This window comes from Syngnathus typhle, linkage group LG9 (genome assembly GCF_033458585.1).
Source record: "Syngnathus typhle isolate RoL2023-S1 ecotype Sweden linkage group LG9, RoL_Styp_1.0, whole genome shotgun sequence".
In the NCBI taxonomy this organism is placed as follows: Eukaryota; Metazoa; Chordata; class Actinopteri; order Syngnathiformes; family Syngnathidae; genus Syngnathus; species Syngnathus typhle.
Genome location: NC_083746.1, coordinates 13,142,546 through 13,160,327, shown reverse-complemented (window position 1 = coordinate 13,160,327; position 17,782 = coordinate 13,142,546). Strand labels below are relative to the sequence as shown.

Below are 17,782 nucleotides of genomic sequence, written 5' to 3'. Positions count from 1 at the left end.
CACCCAGTTCATTAGGTTACTCAAGGCCACATGTCCTTGAACATTCAACTGGAGAAGGAAACAAACAGCGTGGCGGGTGCTCCCATTCCTTCGGAGGTTCAACAAAGTCACTTCTACTCTTTCATGCTCCGTCGAGTAAAGTCTGAGTAATCGTGGTCAGTTATTTTACAGCTTACCATGCATGTTTTATTTGGAATGTGGGAGGAAACCAAAGTCCCGAGAGCAGTGGTTCTTAACCTGGGTTCAATCGAACCCTAGTGGTTTGGTGAGTCGGTCTCATGGGTTCGGCAGAGCCTCCCCTGCGGCGGTCTGAACACACCTTATTTATCGTGTAAATTCATAATGATGCATATCTGAACTGGTCTCACAAAGGCAACAGCAGAAGTCACACTGATTTGCAGGAATGTAATTTGTTGCGAGTTCATACATTGTTAGTTTTGTTGCTTGAACAAGGTGACATTCATACACGGCTCATTTTGTGCACCAGTAAGAAAATCAACAGTAAGTTTTGAATCTGAAAAAAATTAATTTATTTTTCACTATAGAGGGGTTCGGTGAATGCGCGTATGAAACTGGTGGGGGTTGGTACCTCCAACAAGGTGAAGAACCACTGACCTAGAGGAAACCCATACAGGCACGGGGAGCCAGAATCAAACCCTACACATCTGAACTGTGAGGTGGACGCACTGACGCACTCACCACTGCTTCACCGTGCTGCATCACACCAAAAACTTGAAATTCTATCCCATCCCACCCTCTGCCATTCAAAGACGTTACAAACAGCTTTGATTGAACACAATTAGGTGAAAGAATTGGAACGAGATTATCAACAAAGCTGGTGTTTAAAGCGCAAATTTCATATTAGGTAAGATTCGACATTGTTTGGAAGAGGAATCCCCTCCCATGAGGAAAATTGATTGGTGCGTTTTGTCACTGTTTTCCTTCATTGTTTTCCACTGGGACCTGGCTGGTAACCCCCTAGCAACACTTATTGCCTCTCGATTCCTCAAAAATGAACTTGTAGTCAATCTCTGCACTTTAAATTCTAATGCCAAGTCCATCACAAACCCCTCTTTCATACTTGTCTATGATCGCCATTTTCAGCTCTATCGTTGTCATCACCACTTTCCCCCTCTGCTTTTCTCCTGCGTCTTACTTGGGACGTATGGTTTTTCTCTGGTACAGTGCAGTAATTATAATGGTCTACAACCCGCCAACCAATGCCGACTAGCAGCAGGTGGAACTAACTTTTTTACAATACAACTGTGGGTCAGATTGGTTTCCGAAGCTTTGTTCGAGAGCCGAGACAGATTTCCCAACATTTCGAGTCGGAAACTGGAAATGTTGAGTTCTGCTGGTATTCCAGCCTCCCTTTACCCCTTTTCCTCTTTTCGCATTCCCTAAATTCCCTAAACAGTGCAGGTTGCACTACCTCGTTCATGACAAGTTTCTCCCGTGCTTGTCCGCAGTGACGTACATTGCTCAGAGGCACACTAAGCGCTATCAATGTGTATTTAAATGCCTTTCTCCCATCACTTATAAACCCGCAAAGTAGCGCATTCACAAAAGGTGAAGCACTAAGTGGCGAGGGATCACTGTATTATTGATAATAATTCTACAATATTTCAATGTCCTTCAGAGTCTTTGTACCCGGGACAAAGTATTTGTCACAAATATGGGTTAATGTGTTCAACATGCCGTTTGTGACATTGACTATTAGTTGATGGTTTAATTCACTGGTAGGTCAAGCAAGTGTGTGTGTGTGTGTGTGTGCGCGCGTGTGCGCGTGTGGTGACATGTACTATATGTAGCTAAAGTATACATGCTGTATGTTTTTAGAACTCTTATAACAACTTTTTTATTAAATTTTTATAACAAGGTACAAGTGTACATATTGTAAATATGTTTTTTTAGAACTCTTATTATAAAAAATTATAAGGTACAATACTGTAAATACGTTTTAGAACTCATTATTACTAAAACTTTTTTTATGTATGTATGTACTGCAATTGTGTGGACAATCCCTGCCTTCTGGTGGCGTGTGGGCAACTTTCGTACCATCATTCCTCAATTTAGAAGGTTTATTTTAAATTTGTGAATTTTTTATTTTTTTTCTTTATTTGGAAAAAAATACGCGATGTGCTTAAACGATAAACGAACCGCGATGGAGTTAGGGATTACTGTACTACACTCTATGCTTTTATTCAGTGTGGCAATTCCGCTAGTGGGTGCTCTTGCCTTTTGGAAAAACTTGATCTGCCTTCGTCAGCACTGTCTTTACACCCCCCCACCCCTACCCTCTTTCTCTCAGTTGCGCTCATGGGATGTACTTTGCATCGTTGTGTTCACGGTCCCGACTCGTGAGTAAATGTTCGCCCGTAGTGCCGATTATGTGATCAAAAGCCACGTAAATATTTTTTAGCTGTGAAAAATTGACGTGACGTCACGATGATTTATTTTGGCTATAAATGTGTGTCTTTGTCCCTGATACATCTTGTACATATGTTAACCATGAAAATAATCTACTTTACATGCGTGTTGAGTAAAATCGACCGTTCTCGTCTCCCCAGTGCCCTGCATCACTGACAGGAGATTTGGGTTGACTTGCCCGCCCAGAAACCAATCAGCAGCGTCTATGGGCGGGGTCGTGGTTAACCCGACTCCACCTAATGTATCCATCCAGTCGCCGTCTCTCCTACTTACTTGCTATCCAGGTTTCGGAGCTGAGCAGAATCGTGGTCTCCCCGTCGTCCGCAGTCGTTTGGAACAGATCTGCAACATTTGGACGCTGCAGCTTTTTTATGGACCTCTATTATGAAAACTTCCCCATCAGCTCTTCCTTTATTTACGACGATAATTTTTGTCCTTTTCATTTTTTCCACTGCTGTTAGCCTCAATTTGTTGCTTATCACCACCAGCGTCACCTGAAAAGGGGAATCATTCCATTACACCGCTAGTCATTGGTCCCGCTTACTCTGCTGCTGCTGCTTTGGATTTTATGCAAATATCTGGACTCAGACAAAGGGGATTTATTTTTTTCTTTCTACAATCAACACTTGTTTACTCTGAGGAATGTATCGCGACGGCTTTGAGAGCGCGGTCTGACCAAAGGAAAATATACGCAGCGCCTGTGAATAAACTATGCGCCTTGGCTTTGTGGAGCGGGTCTCTTCCTGACGATGCTGTAGACCGCGTCGGGGTCTGTGGTCCGCGTGCATCCCCATTGGATTGGGTACAAAACGAAGAAACGACCTTTTTCGTTCGGGAGAGCTTGTCAAATATATTTTTGGGACAAGTGTATTTATTTTGACTAAAAGCGTGCTTCTACCCGGAGGCACACCAAACAGTCAAAACATGGGGGACTCGATGTGGAGATATTATTTTGGAGTTCTATTTCTTGTCTTCAAAGTACACTTGTGTAGGGCGCTCATCTTGGAGTCCATTTATTGGAACACAACAAATACCAAGTAAGTACGCACGCGCGCACACACACGCCGAACAATCGCCAGTACTGCGCCGCGTCGTAGGAGCGACGGTCCGGCGAGCTTCCTTACAAAGATCATCATACAATGTTGCTCATGCAGCTAACGTAAATAAGTAAATATTGATAGATGGATCGATAGATTAAAAAAGAAAATACCCGGTGCAAAAATGACAATTCAGGAGTAAATAAATACTATATAATTCCCATCCGGTGTATCACTTGTCTCAACGTAAACGACTTCCTAATATAGGTGTGCGCATTATATTGTGGATAAGTGACGTAACGGAAATAAAATATTCAGGGACATGATAGCGCCCGTCGCATTATCTCATTATTCTCCTAGTGGTTGATATTTAGGCTATTTGCAGAGGTCGACGGCTTTGGCACGAAGTGCCGTGCTTTAGTTTGTACCATGCAGCAGACAAAGCAACAAACTGCGGTATGCATGGCAAGTTGTAGTTGTGTTTAATTACCTATTATAATTTTTTGGCCGACCCTGGATGAGGTAGAAAACGTCACTCCAAACAATTATTCCAACTGCATAGATGCTCGCATTGCTGACTTGAAAGTGACTTAATTTGATGATAGCTTTCAATTCACTTATATTTAGCTAGAATCAAACTTTTTTTTTGGTACCAGATGAGCTAAATCTAGGGCGATAGAAAACATTGCAGGCAGGTATAAAGTTTACGTCGCTTTTTTCAGATGCTTTCGCTCGTGATCCACGAGACCCACCGTAATATCGTTCAGGACCATTACATTTATAACACACGCAGGCACGACACCCCCCCCCCCCCCCCCCACGTATGAAAAAGCATTTTCATTGAGAATTAAAAAATCTAATTAGCCTACTGCCAAAACCTTTAGCAGTAGGCTGTATATTGGGTTTTCTACGTGCTGTGTGTACCTTTCGATTTTATTTATCGATTTATTCACCCAGAGAGTTTGTATGCACTTTTTTCGCTAAACATTGTGTCCTACAATTTCTTGTGATGCCCATTTAATAAATTACGAGTGAAAAATCTGCCTGCTCTGAACATTTCATATTAAGATTATTCAAGCAAATCAAAATGTTTTAATTTTTAAACACAAACAAGTTTTTGTTATTGATTGTTGTGCTTGCTTATTTTTTTGATCACTTATAACTCCAGATGAAACCAGAACAGATCACAGTTCCTTCCTCTGCCATTCAGATATTCAAAGGAAAATGCTCCTATAATTCCAGTGACTATAGATGAGAATGATTTGGCAGCAAATTGTAAAATGTACAGACACATTGTTTGATGTTTTGGGTGGGGTGCATAGAAAGTATTTTCTTGGTGTAAGGAATGGGCAGAGCTTTGCGCTCTGCACGGAGCTACCTCCGGCCTCTTTCTCAACTGCCACAGCCAACTGTGTCCCAACACCTCTATAGATAAAGAGGCTTGTCAGTTATTGATTCAAGCACCGGTCACTCACTTTATGTTTATGCATCATAGGCCTTTTAGTTTTTGCTTATTACTATTCACACGTTATTTGTTAATATGTAATGTTTAGAAGCATGTAATTGTTTGGTATATGATCTACTAGCTTCCTTTTGAAGCCGCATACAATAAGCAATAAATCAAAAATCAATCTGAGTCTATAATAATAATTTTGTGGTTTGCAGCTTTTGTTTTGAAAATGTGATGCTTGTCTGACCTTGGAATTTTAGCTCCCCCGACTAACCAGCAAACATTCCGCTGAATTTGCGTGTGCATGTGCACATTCTTTTTGTTTTGTGTGTAGTTCAGGGGTAAAAGGTCAGACTGTGATATCATTGATTGAATTACGTTTTGGGGTACTATATATATATATATATATATATATATATATATATAAAATAAAAATCATATTTTCATTATAAGTAAGAGACAAAATGAGAGTACTGCCTTGAATTTTAAATTCATAGGTTGAAAAAAAACTAACAATGGCCAGAGGCTAAAACATCTAACTTGGTTTAAGATAATTTATTGAGTAAGATTACTCCCCCTCATGCACGCGCACACGCAGGCAGGCAGGAAGGCAGGCACGCATGCACGCACACACACACACACGCACACGCACGGTCATTGTTGCGACCATTTTGACGTATGGAGATATGATAGTAGAAAAAAAATACAACTAATGGCCACTTCCTTATTTAATTCTGAAGATTATGGAAATACCTCATGCCTCTTCGATATCTCTATTTACCACCCCAGCATTATGCTCCACAGACCTTTGTGGCTTTCACTTTGTCTCTCATTCAGTTTGTCTTGATCTGCCTCTTTGACTCTTCAAGAAGAATGAACGTTTCAAATGTGAAGTCTCTAGGCCAGTCTAATGACTTTGTGTGTTGGTGGAGTAGTGGATAAAGGAAACTCAAGGCTGGCCCTATAGCTTTCTGCATGCATGCTACATGTGTGCATCTATGGAAAAAAAATCCATCCACAAGGCCCACGGCTATGTCGATTAAATCCTATTGTTATGTGTACGGCCCTTACGCCTGAACCTCCAAAGAAAAATAGAAAACACCCAACCTCCACATTCTTCACAAGTCTTCCTAACACACACACATGCACACCCGCACGCACCTTCTAATCCATTTTGTAGTTGGGAGGGTGAAACAAAAGCAAGGCCTCCTTTACATGGTTTATGTAAAAAAAGAGCTCCCTCTTTTCCTCTGCAGTTCATTAAGAGATTACGACTAAGGCCCTTTGTGACCAGGCAGTGACAAGGGCACCTCTGTGGGTTCTTTTGTTGTTTTGGGGGGTTGGACTTCTGCTTAGAGATGCAGGTCCGTCACGAACGAGTGTAAAGGGCCTTGGTTTTGAAAGTTGTAATGATAACCCCTTCCTTCCTTGACCTTTCCTTCCAAAAAGTCCTTAACTCCAAAAAGGTTTCCTTTTTAGTTTCCCTTTCTCCCAGCAACTCATAGGGAGAAAGATCTGCTATTTTTATTTAGCCACACTGGCCAGCAGTAATGGTAAATATTTGCTATGGGAGAAAGTAAAAGGTCAGTTAATTAAACTATGTGGTGTTTGACGGAGTGTAAGGATTGTAAATGCAATATACGTGGCTGTTTTATGATGTCAGTTAGACATAATCACCAGGATCATATATTAGAACAAAGAAAACCAAAGCGAAATGAAACAGAGCAAGACAAGAAAGCATTGGGGCCCCTTGGGAAGAGGAGGGTAATTATGTCTAGGGCTGCTCTGATCTCGTAGGCCTGGATTACTGGATGAAAGGTCCAGTGAGTGCAGACAGAGCCAGAGAGGACAAGATGGGGATAGGGTGACAGTCAGCATAAAGACCTCTGTCCCTTTGGCCAACAGAGGGCGAAAGCTGCAGTGCTGCGAATAATCGAGGGTGGATTAACCTTCGCTATATCTTAGCTTGCCCTCTTTGTCTATTGCCTGAATGAAACCTTGCATTGCAGCTGCGATTCAGAGTCAAACAGTTGCTCTTGAGCAGTGGAAAATAGTCACCATCTTCTCTTTGAGGCCATAGGAAGAGAATAGAGGGGAGATTTCGAAAAAGGATTACACAAGGGTGGGTGTTGTTTTTTGTAACACAACAATCCATTGTTTTAAATTGATTGCTTGATAAGGTACTTCACTTCCCACCACCTCACAAAAACATTTTAACACATACATCAAACATGGGGGTGAAAAGGTGCTAAAACAAACAGGACACCCAAGCAAATGCTCTTTCATGTCTCCAATGTCACTCAAATGTTAACGTAAACTAGCAGTGATTGCGACCAGTTGCCAGATGTAATTTAAGCAACAGAATGGCTTAAAATATATTGTGCTAAATGCTGTAAGATTTGAATATTTGCAAGTGATTTTGTCAATAGACTGGCAACCTTCTCAGTATTATTCTACCTTCTTTTTCCTGACAAAGGAAATTACTTGGAGACACCTATAGATGTTCTCAATTTCCCTGCAAGTTGTTGATGCCTGTGTACAGAAACAAGAGCAGTATGCCTCCTCTGTTGACTTGAAAGATGGCGGGATTAAAGACACAAGAGTATGTTTTACTGTGCTCTACATCATCTTCACCAACTTCAAAATTTTGATCTGTGTTGCTTGGGGGGGAATCGCTTGCCACGTCCATGATTCAATGCGATTATGATTCAGAAGGAAGAAGAAGAAAATAAAGGAGAAGAAGGCAAAGAAGAATACCATAGGTATACAACCGCTAGTGTTTGTTTGGTTTCATTCATTAAAACCTATTGAATTTTTTTGTGATTCTAAGGCAGATTGCTTTGCTATGGGGCGGCTCGGTGGAGCACTGGGTAGCACGTCCGCCTCACAGTTAGGAGGTTGCGGGTTCGATTCCACCTCCGGCCCTCCCTGTGTGGAGGTCGCATGTTCTCCCCGGGCCCACGTGGGTTTTCTCCGGGCACTCTGGTTTCCTCCCACATCCCAATAACATGCTTGGTAGGCCGATTGAAGACTCCAAATTGTCCCTAGGTGTGAGTGCGGGAGCAAATGGTTGTTTGTCTCTGTGTGCCCTGCGATTGGCTGGCAACCGGTTCAGGGTGTCCCCCGCCCTACTGCTCGATGACGGCTGGGATAGGCTCCAGCACTCCCGCGACCCCCGTGGGGACTAAGCGGTTCAGAAAATGGATGGATGGATGGATGGATGAATGCTTTGCTATGATACAAGCCACATGTGTCATTTTATAACTGGGGCTTTAACAATGAACCATCACAGTAAAATGACAATGCATTTATGCTTATGCTGGCGGCTACCTGCCTGCTTAATACACTCCTGAATAAAATTTCAAGACCAGTTAAAAATTGTGTGAATTTGCATTTTGCATTTTTGGATCCTAAAAAGATTCTAAGTAAAGGTTCAGAATGCATCCAGAAAAAATGGGAACAAGAGACTAAAAAGTGTGCGCATCCAATTTATTGAAAACAACAATTTACCTGAAGAAGGCTGTGTATCAGCTGATCAAAAGATTAAAACCATGGCTCCAACATGCCCCACCCCCCCAGAAATCTCCTTGGCAGAAATTAAAGTGTCAAAATCTGACTCACTGTGTAGCTCTACCGTTACTCAAAAATTTGTTTTGGCATGCTGGATGCAAGTGTCTAACGAAGTCTATGTCTGGCAACCAGTGCTAGTGAGAAGACCTACGGAAAAGAACACTGCCTGCATGGCAAGCAAAATCAAGTGACTTACATGACCTGTTTCAATCATAACATAATCTATTACTTCTACCTCTAAGTGCTTGTTGAGTTATTATTATTCTATACCTATGGTCTTCAATTTCTAACAGTTGTTAATTGTCATCAATCAATATAAGTTTTAAATAGTTCCTCTGCTTACAGCTTATTTTGACTAAGGGGTATGTATATCTTACTGCAGTCAGAAATAATCCTAGAAATAGAACTAAGTGAATGTATGGAAGAGTTAAAAATGAGAACGGAGAAGTAATGGTACGTTTTAAAAAACAGGCAAGGGTGGAGCAGCTGCACAATAAGGGAGGTGCATAACAAATGAATCACTGGTGACACCTCGCATTCTCACAATTATACATTGTTTATTGTTATATATTGACTGTTTTGCCCTCCCCAAAAAATCGTAACTATTTCATTGTGAATATTTGTATAATGCTGCACATAGTATCTTTCTGTAAGTTTATGAAATATTTTTTATATTTGGGCTGTTCAGATAACACAGGAAATAGCCTGTTTGACTATGACAAAAACAGGATAAAAGAAGAGACGGGCGCATGAGACAATGAAGTTTTCTTTGGCACTTTTTTGTCTGCTGTGTGCGTGTTAAGCTTCTCTCCGTTATCATTGGAACTGTTTGATCTCTTCCATGTTGCCCATTTCCTGCCAAGATAGCATTCATGCTAACTGGGCAAGAGTCTGACAGCACCAATGATTGTCGGAAAGTTTGCAATGAAATGTCTTATCAGCAAAGACCTTTTCCTGTCATGAAGCGATTTGAGCTGGGCGACCAAATGCATCTTGGACCAGGGTTTATTGAACAAACTTATAAGACAAACTATAGTTGCTCGACAAGGAACGTGAATAACAGACCAGACTGGAGACTAGAAACAAGAAGACGAGAGACGAGAACAATCCGACAGGGAGTGACACACAGACAGGACTTAAATACATGACAGGTAACGAGAGGCAGGTGATGGCAATTACATAGATTGTAAGCACAGGAGGGGAGGGGCGAGCACGCAGACACACGAACTAGAACTTTGACATTAAAACAAGGAAATAAACTGTGACAGATCTTGACATTTCCCTTCGTGCATGTACACAGGATGGGATGTTGATTGATATCCAGGTCTGTAATGTGAGAATGTGATTTTCAAAAATGTTTGTTAAAGCCTTCACACGTCAAGCAACTCATAGATCTAAGCTGTAGGATTATTGGTTTTTTTATACCAATATACTGCCTCTTTTTGTCCTCTTGTGTCCATCACTACTTTGCCACTGAGTGTGTCCTCAGGGGTAGGAAAAATATCCACTCGGCCTACTTAGCTGTTGTGCTTGACTGTATTCGTTCTTCATGTGTATGTAGCATGCGAGCACATGTGTACTCGTGCCCATGCGATTGCCAGAAGCCACAAAAAGATGATGTATACTCTTTAGAGAGGGAAGGAGAAAATAATGTAAGTTGTGCATCTGTTCTTTTGTAAGTGACAGATAATATGTCAGTGCTGAAGAGGTGTGGAAAACAAGTACTATTGCAAGAATCACAATTTGTATTTCATATTATTCTGCATTGATTCACCCCCCCTTCAATTTAATTGTGTTGGTTTTTAATTATAAATTGTCTGTGCCTTTTCACATGTCGCATGCGTGATGACTGCTGCATTGCAGGGGCTGCTTTTGTAGTAGAAAATAAAAAAGGATAAGCTTTGCTGTTCAGTCTGAGTTGAGGACATTTCTTTCTTTCAGGAAGTTAATTCAAAGTTCAAAGATATATGCAAGGTCATCCCAGCACTTTAAATTTTATTTAATATTAAAAAACATTTAAACATCAGGAGCTTGAATAAACATCATGATGATCTAGTTACTCTACTTACAAACACAGGCTGCAGCTTTGACGTAATTGGCTGCAGTGAAACTTGGCTGAATGACAGGTCATACACTGACATCTTAAATCTTAATGGCTATAAGTTGTTGACTAAGAACAGATGTGGCAGATCTGGCGGTGGCGTGTGCCTATATATTTCCTCCGCATACAATGTGAGGATTTGTGATGACATTGTCATAGCAGACAACCACAGTGACTCCCTTTTTGTTGAAATAAGCGGAAAAAACAGGAAAAAACTCATTATTGGTATAATCTATCGTCCCCCAGACGCTGATCTTGAAATCTTTAGGACCAAACTGGAGGAAGCATTATTTTCTATAAATGATAATAACAAAAACTGTGTCCTCCTTGGCGACTTCAATGTTGATCTTTCCAAGGATGATACAGCCAAAAATGACTTTATTAACACATTACACTCTTCATCCTTCTTTCCCACAATACATACTTATACCAGAGTCACTCACTCAACTAAGTAAATTATTGATAATTTCATCACAAATCTTCAAAACACCACACTTACTTCTGGAACTGTACTCTCTGAGATTTCTGATCATTTCCCTATTGTATTATTCATTCACCTCCCTGCTAGGCCCCCACCTACTCGTCATACAATAAAATTAAAAATACTCAATGAAGAAACCATACGACGTCTAGGTGAGGACCTGCAGACCAAGACATGGTATGGAATATATAATTGTAGTGATGTTGATGCTGCATTTGAAACTCTAACCAAAGAAATATCTGACTCTATTCAAAGGTGCATTCCCGAGAAAGTAATCATATGTAATACAACTACTCAAAATCCATGGATCACTAAGGGCATATTGAAGTCTATTAAGCATAAAAATAAATTATGTAAAAGATACATAAATAAACCTAACCATAATAATAAAAATGCATATATTAATTATAGAAATAAACGTACACATATTATCAGAAAGCGGAAGAGTAATCATTTTGCCGACTTGATAAACGAATCACAGGGTGATTCCAAGAAATCTTGGAGAGTACTGAACAAGGTCTTGAAGAGAAGCCAGAAAACTCCTGTATTACCTGACCATGATAATAATACAAGCAACATCACAAGAAACAACAGTCTTGCAGACAAATTCAATCACTACTTTGTCTCCATTGGTAGCAACATATCCAGTAAAATCAATCAGCCTCAGGATGCCTCGTTTAAAGACTACCTATCAGGTACCTGGGCTCTTTCTTCCTGAATCCAACTAACTGCGATGAAGTGTATAAAATAATCATGAATATGAAGAATTCAAACTCAGCTGGAACAGATGGTATCTCAAGTAAAATTCTGAAAAGCATCTCCAATATAATAACTGCACCTCTTACACATTGCATCAATCTGTCTCTACTCACAAATGGCAAAAGTAGCGCGTATCACACCGGTCTTTAAATCGGGAGACAAAAACGATGTTAGCAACTACAGACCAATATCAATCTTGCCTACTCTTTCCAAGGTTTTGGTTTTGTCTAAAGCTTTTGATACCATTATGATTGACATTCTTGTAAATAAATTACAACACTATGGTATTAGAGGCCTGGCGTTAGACTGGTTCCGCAGCTACCTGTTTGGAAGACATCAATATGTTTCTATTAACAACCATAAATCTTCATACAAACTCATAAATTATGGAGTTCCCCAAGGGTCCATCTTAGGGCCGCTCCTCTTCATCTTGTACATAAATGACATTGTTAATACTTCATCCATACTACATAAAGTATTTGCTGATGATACAAACTTGTTTCTTTCCCACAAAAATTCAAATACACTTGAACAAATTATAAATAGTGAGTTACCGAAAATAAACACATGGTTTAAATGCAACAAACTCTCCCTATGTCAATGTCAATAAAACAAGCCACATCATATTCTGCTCCCATAAAAAAGGACATTGACCAAATTTGCATAAAAATCAACGGACAAAACATTGAAAGAGTCAGCTCTACTAAATTCCTGGGGATCCACATTGATGAGTTCTTGAACTTGAACTCTGACAATCAAACTGTCTAAATATGCTGCTTTGTTCTTCAAATTGAGACATTATCTCCCACTCACTGCACTTCCTATTCTGTACAAATCCTTATTTGAACCTCATTTAAAATATTGCAATCTTATATGGTGTAACACATTTCCAACGCATTTAAAAAAGCTTGAGATACTTCAGAAAAAGGTCATACGTGCCATAACATGGTCTGAGTTTAACGCCCCCACTAAAACAATCTTCCACCGACACAATCTTCTGAGGCTTGTTGAACACAACTATTTCCAGAATGCTTGCGTCATGTATCAGACTTAGAGATGCACCGATCCGACTTTTTCAGTTCCGATACCGATACCGATGCCGTGGCTTTGCGTATCGGTCGATACCCGATACCGATCCGATATTATGGTTGATTTTTTTTTTTAAACGTTTATTTCGAACATTAAAGAAATACAAGAAAAAAATAAAAATACAGAAAAATGATAACTCCATAATACAATAGAATATAAAAGAAAAAAGATATTGCATCATAATTTTCCTTTATCGTAAAATCATATTTGTTCAAAAAGGGAGTAGAAGGAAGCCTAAGCTTATCTGACTCTACCCCATGTAACTACATGTTTCTATTTAATTCTGTCAAGAATTTGTCCATAGTCAATATATTAAAGAAAGAAAAAAAAAACATACATATATATATATATATACATATATATATACATACATACACACACACATATATATATATATACACATACATATATATACACATATATACACATATACATACATATATATACCATATATTTTCTCATTAAAATACAAATCAACTTAAACAACTTCACAGCATGTTACGGTGTCCCGTCAATATTTTGTCCTTATACATTTTTTTAAACTTAGGTAAGGTACTACAGTTCTTTAATTCGTCACTGCTGGTGTTCCATAGTTCCACACCTCTAACTGTTATACAATGTAACTTTAAGTTTGTTCTCACCAAATCTCTTTTAAACATACGTGTTCCTCTTAAATAATGGGTACTTTCCCTCCACTCAAACAACCTCTGGATACTGTTTGGTAATTGATTATTTTTTATTTTGTACATGAGTTGGATGGTTTTAAAGTCGACTAGGTCGTTGTATTTCAGTGAGTTCAATTTAATAATTGAACTCACTGAAATAATAATTCCGATTTTATTTAAGAAGCTACATAACTCTACATGTGGAACAGAAAAGACCAAAGGCAATGGCATCAGGCAGACTACACAGTTCTCTGCTCTAAATTAGGGGTGTCCAAACTAACGGTCCAGTTTTTATTGGCCCGCAGCAAATTCTGAAAACATAATTGAATATGACCCGCACAAGAAGCTTGAGCTCAGCTTCTCAGTTTCCACACTAGATGGAGCCCGCCACACAAAGCGTTTGACGTCCCATTAACACCCCCCCGGAAGAGAAGCGAACACGCAGCGTTTGACATCCGATTAGCCCCCCCCCAATTCGGGAGAGAAGCGAACGCGCAGCCTTTGACGTCCCATTAGCAACCCGAAGAGAAGCGAACGCGCAGGGTTTGACGTCCGCTTAGCAACCCGGGGAAGAGAAGCGAACGTTCGCTCCATGTTTGCGTTTGTTTAGAAAACTCTCGTGGCATGCGGCACACGTGCTGCTAGCGTATGACGTAGCCCGCGTCCCAATAGATTAAGGAAAGTATCGGCTCACAGATCGGCTGTATTTTCCGATACCCGATCCATCTATTTTGTTGATATCGGGACCGATATCCGATCCAGATATCGGATCGGTGCATCTCTAATCAGACTGTCCATAAACGCAACCATAAACTCTGTCAATTCATTCCAATCTGTACTCCCAGCCACACCCACACCACCAGAAATAGCAATCTAATCATTGGGAAAAAACGGAAAATAAAAACTACAAGCTTTAGCATTGTGTGCAGAGGGGCACAGATTTGGAATGAGCTTGACGAAACACTAAAAATGTTGCAATCCATATCCATTTTCAAGGCAAATCTAAAAAATCAACTCCTATCAATGTATGTTTAATGTGCTGATTATTAATCACATGAACACCTGTGTCCTGTTGTTAATTTATTAATTGCTAATGTACTTTACATCAAATCCAGTGTAACCAGAATACTGAGACTATTACTTGTCGTATGTTTATTGTGTGTTGTAACTTTTTGTGTGTTTATTGTTATTGTCTATTATATATCTGTATGTTGTCCATAATGTAAGGATATCTGGCCAATATCTGATACTTATGGGAAACCAGGCCCCCTATTAAAAGCTTTAAATAGCTTGCTTGGGGTGACCTTTCACGCATCCGACTGTGTAATACTGTTTGTTGCATCATGCCGACGCAGCCCGCGATGTCCTGCACAGCTGTGTAAGCAGGCTGCAAACACAGCATCCACATGCCCTCCTCCTTGTTACCGGGGACTTCAACCATGCCTCTCCTTCATCCACGCTTCCAACTTTCAGCCAATATGTCACCTGCAGTACCAGAGGAAATAAAACACTGGACCTTTTTTATGCCAACCTTAAGGAGGCATATACATCATCCCCCCTCCCCCCCCTTGGAAGATCTGATCACGATCTGATCCACCTTCTCCCCCTGTATCAGCCTCTGGTGCACAGGCAACCAGCAGTCACCCACACCAGACAGATCTGGTCTGAAGAATCTCTGGAGACTCTTCAGGACTGTTTTGAGACCACGATGTGGGACGTGTTCTGTGAGGACTACGGGGACGACATCGACGGTCTCACCAGCTGCGTCACGGACTACATTAACTTTTGTGTAGACTCCACCATACCCACCAAAACAGTCAGAGTTTTTGCAAACAGCAAACCTTGGATCACCCCTGAGATCAAAGACCTGCTCAGGGACAAAAGGAGGGTCTTTAAATCGGGAGACAGGGACCTGCTGAAAACGGTGCAGAGGGACTTGAGGAAGAAGATCAGGGAGGGGAAGAGCAACTACAGGAAGAGGATGGAAGACCAACTGCAGCGGGACGACATCAGCGGGGTCTGGAGGAGCCTGAACACCTTCTCAGGACGTAGCAACTCCAGACCTGCGCTGGACAGGGATCAGGAGTGGGTGAATGACCTGAACCGGTTCTTCAACCGGTTTGAACAAACATCCACTCCTCCCCCCACCCACCCAGCCCTGCTGCAACTTCCCCCGACTGGAGCCTCTTCTGCTCCGAGGACTCTCACCTCAACCCCGCCCCCTGCTACACCCCCTCCAAGACCCCCCAGCCCATTCTCAACTCCACCGAACCCACCAACCATCCCCCCTGCAGCCCACCCCACCCCACCCACCACCCCACCACCCAGCATGGTGCTCTCCACAGCCCAGGTGGAGAGAGGACTGGCCAGGCTCAAGGTGAAGAAGGCGACGGGTCCAGATGGCATCACCTCCAGGCTGCTCAGATCCTGCTCCGGGCAACTGTGCGGGATTGTGGAGCACATATTCAACATGAGCCTGAGGCTGCACAGGGTACCACAGCTGTGGAAGACGTCCTGCGTGGTACCAGTGCCCAAGTCATCTCGCCCCAGTGACTTCAACCACTACCGGCCGGTGGCCCTGACATCCCACCTGGCGAAGACCCTGGAGAGGCTGGTCCTCCACCACCTGCGCCCCCTGGTGAGCTCCTCCGCCGACCCCCTGCAGTTCGCCTACCGGCCGACCATCGGGGTTGAGGACGCCGTCATCTTCCTCATGCAGAGGTCCCTGGCTCACCTGGAGCGGGCTGGAAGCACTGTGAGGATCATGTTTTATGATTTCTCCAGTGCCTTCAACACCATCCAGCCAGAACTGCTGGGGAACAAACTGCACCATGCTGGAGCCTGCCAGCAGCTGACATCATGGGTCCTGGACTTCCTCACAAACAGACCGCAGTTTGTGAGGACAGGAGGCCGTGTGTCTGACACGGTGGTCTGCAGCACAGGAGCTCCACAGGGGACCGTCCTGGCCCCCCTCCTCTTCACCATCTACACAGCTGACTTCACCCACCACACATCAACCTGCCACCTCCAGAAGTTCTCGGATGACTCCGCCATCGTTGGTCTCATTAACAACGGAGACGAGACGGAGTACCGAGAACTGAATCACAGATTCGGGGACTGGTGCCGGCGGAACCGCCTCCAAATTAACTCTGGGAAAACGAAGGAGCTGGTGGTGGACTTCCGCCGGCGCAAAGTCCCCCCCTCGCCGGTGAACATCCAGGGAACGGACATAGAGATTGTGGACTCTTACAAGTTCCTGGGTGTTCACCTGAACAATAAACTGGACTGGACTGTTAACACTCAGGCCCTATACAAGAAGGGCCAAAGCAGACTCCACCTGCTGCGCAGACTGAGGTCCTTCGGAGTGAGGGACGGCCTCCTGAGGACCTTCTATGACTCTGTGGTGGCGTCCGCCATTTTTTATGGGGTGGTCTGCTGGAGCAGCGGCATCACTGCAGCGGAGAGGAAGAGGCTGGACAAGGTGGTGAAGAAAGCCGGCGCTGTCCTGGGCTGCAGTCTGGACCGGGTGGAGGTGGTGGGGGAGAGGAGGATGGTGGCTAAGCTGTCCTCCATCATGGACAATGTCTTCCACCCCCTTCATGAGACTGTCAGAGCCCTGGAGAGCTCCATCAGCGACCGGCTTCGTCACCCACGATGCACCACCGAGAGGCATCGCAGGTCCTTCCTCCCTGCTGCCATCAGACTGTACAACCAGGCCGACCATCGTAGCTAACGGACAAAATAACATGCAATAACGTGCAATAACCATATGTGCAATCACACTATGTGCAATATCTGTCTACCTCACACTCTTTTACCTGCTTTCTTTGCACTTTTTTTGCACTATTTTTTTATCTAATATTTTTTTTATCTCCACTGTATATTGCCAGTATTTTGTATACACTGTCCATATTTTTTTTTTAATTATATATACCTTCTACTTCTTAAAATCTTTACCCCCTTCCCCGCATGCGTGTGTGTGTGTATATGTTAAGTGTACTGCTGCTAACACCGGAGTTTCCCCATTGAGGGAATAATAAAGGATTATCTTATCTTATCTTATCTTATCATGTTGTATGTCTTGGATATTGCGTGAATAAACTCAAACTCAAACATACAGACGCATAGATTAAGACAACAATGACTACAATTTACAATTTATACTATACCCTCAGCAGGATCCTCAAGGGTGCTTGGGAG

At 42.2% G+C, this 17,782-nt stretch overlaps 1 protein-coding gene across 1 annotated transcript in view; it reads left to right on the top strand.

Annotated features, from left to right (window-relative positions):
- Positions 1-2,630: 2,630 nt before the first annotated feature.
- Positions 2,631-17,782, top strand: part of efnb2a (ephrin-B2a) — a 37,917-nt gene continuing 22,765 nt past the window's right edge. The window contains exon 1 of the mRNA XM_061287019.1: positions 2,631-3,467. Coding sequence (XP_061143003.1) covers positions 3,355-3,467 — 113 coding nt within the window. The 5' untranslated portion in view covers positions 2,631-3,354. The remainder of the gene's footprint in view (positions 3,468-17,782) is intronic.